We start from the raw sequence: 8,403 nt of genomic DNA, 5'->3' as shown, positions 1-8,403 counted from the left end.
TTTTTTTAGCTTTGCCCATCTTAGGAAGATATCTGTTTTTGCAGGTCACTATTACTGTGCAAAATTATTAGGCAACTTAATAAAAAACAAATGTATTCCCATCTCACTTGTTTATTTTCCCCAGGTAAACCAATATAACGGCACAACATTTAGAAATAAACATTTCTGACATGCGAAAACAAAACCCAAAAAAATTAGTGACCCATATAGCCCCCTTTCTTTCTGATGACACTCAGCAGACGACCAGCCATAGATTCTGTCAGTTGCTTGATCTGTTTACGATCAACATTGCGTGCAGCAGCCACCACAGCCTCCAGACACTGTTCCAAGAGGTGTACTGTTTTCCCTTCCTGTAGATCTTACATTTTATGAGGGACCACAGGTTCTCTATGGGGTTCAGATCAGGTGAACAAGGGGGTCATGTCATTTTTTTATTTTTTGGACCTTCACTGGCCAGCCACGCTGTGGAGTAGTTGGATGCATGTGATGGAGCATTGTCCTGCATGAAAATCATGGTTTTTTGAACGATACCGACATCTTCCTGACTATTGCTTGAAGAAGTTGTCTTCAAGAAACTGGCAGTAGATCTGGGAATTGAGCTTCACTCCATCCTCAACCTGAAAAGCTCCCACAAGTTTATCTTTGATGATACCAGCCCATACCAGTATCCCACCTCCACCTTGCTGTCGTCTGAGTCGGAGTGGAGCTCTCTGCCATTTACTGATCAGCTTCTGGCCCATCCATCTGGCCCATCAAGAGTCACTCTCATTTCATCAGTCCATAAAACCTTTGAAAAAATCAGTCTTAAGATATTTCTTGGCCCAGTCTTGAGGTTTTATCTTATGTTTCTTGTTCAAAGGTGGACGTTTTTCAGCCTTCCTTACCTTGGCATTGAACTTGAGTATAGCACACCTTGTGCTTTTTGATACTCCAGTAACGTTGCAGCTCTGAAATATGGCCAAACTGGTGGCAAATGGCATCTTGGCAGCTTCACGCTTGATTTTCATTAATTCATGGGCAGTTATTTTGCGCCTTTTTTGCCCAACACGCTTCTTGCGACTCTGTTGGCTATTTGCCATGAAACGCTTGATTAATCGGTGATCACGCTTCAAAAGTTTGGCAATTTCAAGACTGCTGCATCCCTCTGCAAGACATCTCACAATTTTGGACTTTTCAGAGTCCGTCAAATCTCTCTTCTAAACCATTTTGCCAAAGGAAAAGAAGTTGCCTAATAATTAAGCACATCTTATCTAGGGTGTTGATGTCATTACACCGCACCCCTCCTCATTACAGAGATGCACATCACCGGATTTACTTAATTGGTAGTTAGCTCTCAGCCTATACAGCTTGGAGTAGGACAACATGTATAAAAAGTACCATGTGATCAAAATACTCATTTGCCTAATAATTCTGCACACAGTGTATGTGTCCATTTCAATATGTAATATTTGTTGGGAGGTCATCTTTATAGTGGACCTGTTACTTGTAAGAAATTTGAAATTGTTTTACCAGGTGTAAATTCCGCTCAAGACAGAAGAAGAATCAACACTTTCGAAATGTAGTGCTTGAGAAGGGCATTATCAATAGCACGGTTGGCAAGAAGAATGAACAAATTAATTTTAGAACAAATCAACACAGACATCTCCCTCAAAGCAAGGCTCACCAAGCTACAACTTGTCTCCTTTGGACACATACAGTGCCTTGCGAAAGTATTCGGCTCCCTTGAATTTTTCAACCTTTTCCCACATTTCAGGCTTCAAACATAAAGATAAAAATGTTAATGTTCTGGTGAAGAATCAGCAACAAGTGGACACAATTTGAAGGGGAACGAAATGTTTTGCTTATTTTAAACTTTTATAAAAAATAATAAACTGAAAAGTGGGGCGTGCAATATTATTCATCCCCTTTACGTTAATATTTTGTAGCACCAATTTTTGCTGCGATTACAGCTGCAGTCTCTTGGGGTATGTGTCTATCAGTTTTGCACATCAAAAGACTGAAATTCTTGCCCATTCTTCCTTTGTAAACAGCTGGAGCTGAGTGAGGTTGGATGGAGGCGTTTGTGAACAGCAGTTTTCAGCGCTTTCCACAGATTCTCAATTGGATTCAAGTGTGGACTTTGACTTGGCCATTCTAACACCTGGATACGTTTATTTGTGAACCATTCCATTGTAGATTTTGCTTTATGTTTGGGATCATTGTCTTGTTGGAAGACAAATCTCCGTCCCAGTCTCAGGTCTTTTGCAGACTGCAACAGGTTTTCTTCAAGAATGGTCCTGTATTTGGCTCCATCCATCTTCCCATGAATGTTAACCATCTTTCCTGTCCCTGCTGAAGAAAAGCAGGCCCAAACCATGATGCTGCCACCACCATGTTTGACAGTATGGATGGTGTGTTCAGGGTGATGAACTGTGTTGCTTTTACGCCAAACATACTGTTTGGCATTGTGCCCAAATAGTTCGATTTTTGTTTCATCTGACCAAAGCACCTTCTTCCACATGTTTGGTGTCTCCCAGGTGGCTTGTGGCAAACTTTAAACAACACTTTTTATGGATATCTTTGAGAAATGGCTTTCTTCTTGCCACTCTTCCATAAAGGTCAGATTTATGCAGTGTACGACAAATTGTTGTCCTATGGACAGACTTCTCCCACCTCAGCTGTAGATCTCTGCAGTTCATCCAGAGTGATCATGGGTCTCTTGGCTGCATCTCTGATCAGTTTTCTCCTTGTTTGAGATGAAAGTTTGGATGGCCGGGTCTTGGTAGATTTGCAGTGGTGTGATACTCTTTCCATTTAAATATGATCGCTTGCACAATGCTCCTTGGGATGTTTAATGTTTTGGAAATCTTTTTGTAACTAAATCCGGCTTTAAACTTATCCACAACAGTATCACAGACCTGTGTGCTGTGTTCCTTGGTCTTCATGATGCTCTCTACTCTTTAAACAGAACACTGAGACTATCACAGAGCAGGTGCATTTATACGGAGACTTGATTACACACAGGGGATTATATTTATCATCATCAATCAACATTGGACAACATTGGATCATTCAGAGATCCTCAATGAACTTCTGGAGTGAGTTTGCTGCACTGAAAGTAAAGGGGATGAATACAATTGCACGTCCCACTTTTCAATTATTTATTTTTTTAAAAGTTTAAAATAAGCAAGAAATTTTTTTCAACATCACAATTGTGTCCCACTTGTTGTTGATTCTTCACCATAAAAAGGGAAAAGGTGGGAAAAGGTTAAAAAGGGAAGCCAAATACTTTTGCAAGGCACTGTATGAAAAGAGCCAAGAAGTGAAGGACTTGTTTTTATTTATTATCCGAAACGTGTAAGGTGCGCTTATGCGTCCTCTCTCAAGTTTTGGATCCGTTGGATTTTTAATACCCAATAAATTTTCAATATTTTAATATACTGGATTGTGTTGCTGGGTCCACCCTTCACTTCTTCTCAGCTACATACCAGCCTGGCCGGTCTGGAGGACCACGAGCACCTGCAAGTCCTGGAACTCCGTTGCCTATGGAAAGCTGAAGTCTCATTACTTTTTTCTTACTGTATGAAAAGATCATTCACTGGAAAAGGAAATCATGGTCAGAAGAATATAAGAGACAAGGCAAAAAAAAAGACAAGCAACCAGATGGCTTGATATAATTAAGAACATGGTGCAGGAGACCATCTTGGACCTATCTAGGTTTGCACAAGATCAATCTTCCCACAGAGCATTCATACATCAAGTTGCCATGTCTCAAGATCGAGCTGAAAGCTGTTGTATACATTTTTTTAAAGCCACTATCATCTTTAATCTGGAATTATTTTCTTTTGGTTTCTGCCCCTTTCCATTCCGGAGATATGATCCTCTCAAATTGTATGAAAATCTAGTCTTTTTAGACATGCCTACAGAGTAAAACTGAGGACCACACCTAACAATTACATTGACAAATGAGGAAGAGGAATCCATTTGTCAGAAATAGAGAGCCACAAGAACAAATGGAAAAACCACTCCGGATTCAGAATAACTTGGTTAACAAAGGATTTCAAAAGTAAAAAAATTAAATATTTTTGAAAATATTAGCTAAAAAGTGAGACAAGTTATAAAGAACCTTTATAATACAGAGTTTCATCATTACTGAGACTGATTTATAAAGTGTCTCGTTACTTTTCTAAAAGCAATTTTTACCTCTCTATTTCTTAAAGTATAAATGAATGGGTTTAGTAGTGGTGTAACCACAGTGTACGTGAGGGCAAGAAACTTGTCATAGTGACTGCCTTTAGGTTTCACATATACAATTATGGCTGAGCCATAAAACAGAGATGCTACGATGAGATGGGACGAGCACGTTGAGAAAGCTTTTGATTTACCCTCTTTGCTGTCAATCTTCAACACGGTATGTATGATATTGATATAAAACCCCACTATAACAAAAAATGGCATAACTATTGAGAAAAAAGCAGCCACAATTGTAGTCATATTACTAATAAAAGCATCAGAACATGCTAAATTTTGCAGTGGTGCCAGGTCACAGAAAAAATGGTTGATCTTGTTTGGTCCGCAGAAGTCCAAAAGAAAAGTTTCAACTGTAGGAAATAACGATATAGTAAAACCAAGTAACCAAGGCAAGACCGCCAACTCATAACAGAATCGGCTGTTCATTATAGCGGAATAACGTAATGGGTAGCTAATGGCTAGATGTCGATCAAAAACCATCAACGAAAGAAGGAAGCACTCTGTCTCTCCCAAAGCATTGAAGGCATACAACTGCATAAAACAGCCAAAAAATGAGATGGTCTTCTTAGCCTGAATGAGGATAGCCAACAATTTGGGAACTGTTACAGAAACAAACATTACTTCCAAAACTGTAAATGTGCTGATGAAAAAATACATTGGAGCATGAAGAGAGGAATCGGTCTTTACTAAAAGAAAGATAGTGATGTTTCCTAGAATACATATAACATATGCCAGAAGAACTATACAAAAGAGAAAGGTCTGAAATTTAGGAAAACTGGAAAATCCCAAAAGAACAAATTCCATTGATAAAGTTTTGTTGACATTTTGCATTTTGAAATAATGGCAAAATAACAAAAAGTTACAAAGTATATTAGTGCCACAAGATGCATCTACCCATGTTACTTTGATGTGTCATCAATGACTTCCATATATGATCTGTTCCATACTTTCAGGAAAGTTAAGGAATTTTCCATAGCAAATTAACAAAATCAATAAATCTAAACAATTCTCAGGCATTTTACCAGTACTTTTTTGGATTTGTTGAATTGGTTTTCTACTGCAGTCTAGAACAACATTGAAACAGTATTAGTTAGTAAATCAGTAATAATTAGGAATGAAATAACATTTACAGCATGAGTTTTTTGTAAGGTAACTCATTTTGTTAGTCTGTGTTGATCTTGCATTTTGCAAATACATTCTCAACATGAATCAGGGAAGGTTCTCAATATGGTTGAGTGATTCAATTCTAAATAAATCAAGCTAATTGAAAATTGCCTAAGATTTTTAGACTTTAGCAAGCCCACAACTTTGAGAATTAGATTCACGTAAATCCAATTTAATGTATGCCATATTTCTGCCAATAAATACAATAAAGTATCATACTCACCTTGCTCCTCTCCTGTCTTTGCCACCCCGGCTCCTTGCTGATTCTCTATTAACTTCCTAAGGCACCTGCTCTAGCTCCAGTCTTTTCTTCACTCTTTTCCTATCACTTACATTGAAAAATAAGTGATTTTTTTAGCTCCTTTTATGACAGATGAGGTACAGTTATATCATATGTCTTGTCCATGAATTTGATGCTGGCTGCCCACATCTTTCGCCTCTAACAACCATATGTGGATTGGAGCTCTGCCCATGGCTGTTAACCTATTAAATACTGCTGTGAATCTGTGAGAGTAGGATTTAATGCGTGCCAGCAGGGGATCACATCTAAAGATGAGTGAACCTGTAGGCTTGAGGCTTGGAGCTCGGGCTCAGATAAGGACATGAAAATCCCGTGGTAAGTATGACGCTGTGATTCTGGCTATCTGATGCCCCACATTGTCCACACTGCAGGATGTGTTTGTTCTTCTCAAATTTGACTTACAGTCAGCATTCTAAGCTGTATTTTTCATGGAGAATAAAAAACAAACAAACACCGCCCATCTACCTCTGGAAGTGTTTTGTTGTTGGCACATAGCAAAACACTTCTGGAGTTGGGTAGGCAGTGGTTTTTTTTGTTTGTTTTAGTTTTAATTATCTATATACAATACAGCTTAGAACACTGATTGTAAGTCAAACTTGAGACGAACAAACACATCCCACAATGTGGAGAAAGTGAGGCATCAGACAGAAGCACAGCGCAATACTCATCAAGGAGATTTTCACATCTATTTTCAAGCCCATACCCAGAGCCTCGAGCCTATAGTTCACTCATCTCTAGTCACACCAATCCACACGCCTGTGACATAGTTGCAGAGTTCCGACTGATTGCCATGACAGCCAAGGGTCTGTTGAAGACCATTATGTTTGTCATGATGGTTCTCCTGCAAATCAAAAAAGGTCCTTGGAGCCTCTCTTAGGAGTCTCTACACTGAAAATAGCCAGATATACCTCTGGGAAGGATAGCACCTAGGATTTCACTGTGTTGAGCGCCTTTGTTGGCTGCTGGTAGTGTTTTGTCTGGCTGGTCTCCCCGAGATCAGTGACTGTTTTGTCATGATGGTTCTATATTATAGAATATATATAGAATATGTATAGTACAAGCAATTGGATGTTCACATATTCAAGTTCCTTAAGGATTTAATACAATAAAAAATTAAAAATGTTTTAAAAATGGAATTTTTTAAAAAAATTAAAAGTTCAAATAACCTTGCTTTTCCCATTAAAATGAAAAAATGCACAAATTTGGTATCATATCCATTCACAAAAGATCAGTATATCAAAATATAAAAAAAATTAATCCAATCAGTATATGGTGTAATGAGAAAAAAAGAGCTGCCTCGACACTGCTCAACATGAAATTAAATAAAAGGCGATCAAAGCATCTACCCGAAAATTGTATCACTAAAAACATAAGCACAGGGCACAAAAAGAAGCCCTCACACTAACCAACATCCTAAAAACTGAAAAAATATGGGTTTCAGAAAATGGTGACACAAGCAACATTTTATTTCTTAGAATTTTCACCATCTGAAATAAACAAAACACCGATAGATGTTTGGTATCTGTGTAATTGTACTTACCTAGAGAATAATATTGCCAGGCCAATTTAACCAAATAACGAACACATAATAAAAACTTAAAATGCAATTGTAAAGTTGAATTATTTTTTTTGCAATCTCTACAAAATTGGATTTTTTCACACTTACCAGTGCATCACATAATAAAATAAATGGAGTCGTGTAAAGTACAACTTGTCCTGAAAAAGAAAAAGTATTATATTGTTGCGTGGATGAAATATACAAATAATATGACTCTTGGAGAAAAAAAAACAAAAACCAAAACATAAAATAGCAAGGTCATGAAAGGGTTAAAAAAAATCAAGGCATTTTTGATCTACTTAGTAAAAATATGATGTCAGTTGAATTCCCTGCCAAAATTTGAGCAAATACGTTTAATTCTAATTGTGTGATAACTCAGTCAGGCGAGTAACTTCTCCTGGCCTTCACCAAACATAGACTTGTTCATCAGATGCCAAATTGAAAAGTGTGATCTGTCACTGCGCAAAACACTTTTCGCTCCAATGGCGGTGGCTTTACACCACTTAATCCGGCACCTAACATTGTGCTTGTTGAGGTTCGTCTGTATGCATTTGCTCAGCCATGAAGTCCCCGTTGTGTGCTGTGTTTTGTGATGATGCTTACGATCCAAAAGTAATGATAATCGGTTATTTCTATTGAACACAGAAATTAAAATAAAATGTTTTCTTCTCTCTTAGGTACCCACTAGTCCAGGAAAAAAAATCACTTAAATAGGCCACGATTCCCGGGAGCTACATTCATTTGAATATGAATTGCCGAGGAGTGAACATCAAAATGGAAAAAAACGAGCTCAGAGCTGTCATCAAATACCTCTGCTTGAAAAAAATGACTACCAAAGACATACACAGCGACTTGGTGGAAACATTGCAGGACTCTTCTCATCCATATTCCATAGTTGCACGCTGGGCCAAGGAATTTAAGCTGGGAAGAACATTGACGGAAGATGAACATTGTGAAGGACGCCCATCCACGTCCCTCAATGAAGAAAACGTGAAAAAAGTTGAAGAAGTTGCATTGGCAGATCAGAGAGTGACTATCAGGCATGTAGCTGAGGTCACAGGGATCTCATATGGCAGTATTCAAAGAATCCTTGCAAAAGAATTGCATATGAGAAAGGTCTCCGCGCGTCGGGTGCCAAAAATGTTAACCG

At 38.2% G+C, this 8,403-nt stretch overlaps 1 protein-coding gene across 1 annotated transcript; it reads right to left on the bottom strand.

The window, feature by feature from the left end:
* Nucleotides 1-4,128: 4,128 nt before the first annotated feature.
* On the bottom strand, nt 4,129-5,061 carry LOC142257645 (olfactory receptor 10AG1-like). The gene has a single exon (XM_075329780.1). It carries the CDS (start codon nt 5,059-5,061, stop codon nt 4,129-4,131), a length of 933 nt encoding a protein of 310 aa, XP_075185895.1.
* Nucleotides 5,062-8,403: the final 3,342 nt, after the last annotated feature.

The sequence above is a fragment of the Anomaloglossus baeobatrachus genome, chromosome 12 (genome assembly GCF_048569485.1).
Source record: "Anomaloglossus baeobatrachus isolate aAnoBae1 chromosome 12, aAnoBae1.hap1, whole genome shotgun sequence".
In the NCBI taxonomy this organism is placed as follows: domain Eukaryota; kingdom Metazoa; phylum Chordata; class Amphibia; order Anura; family Aromobatidae; genus Anomaloglossus; species Anomaloglossus baeobatrachus.
This window is presented reverse-complemented; position numbering and strand designations above follow the sequence as displayed.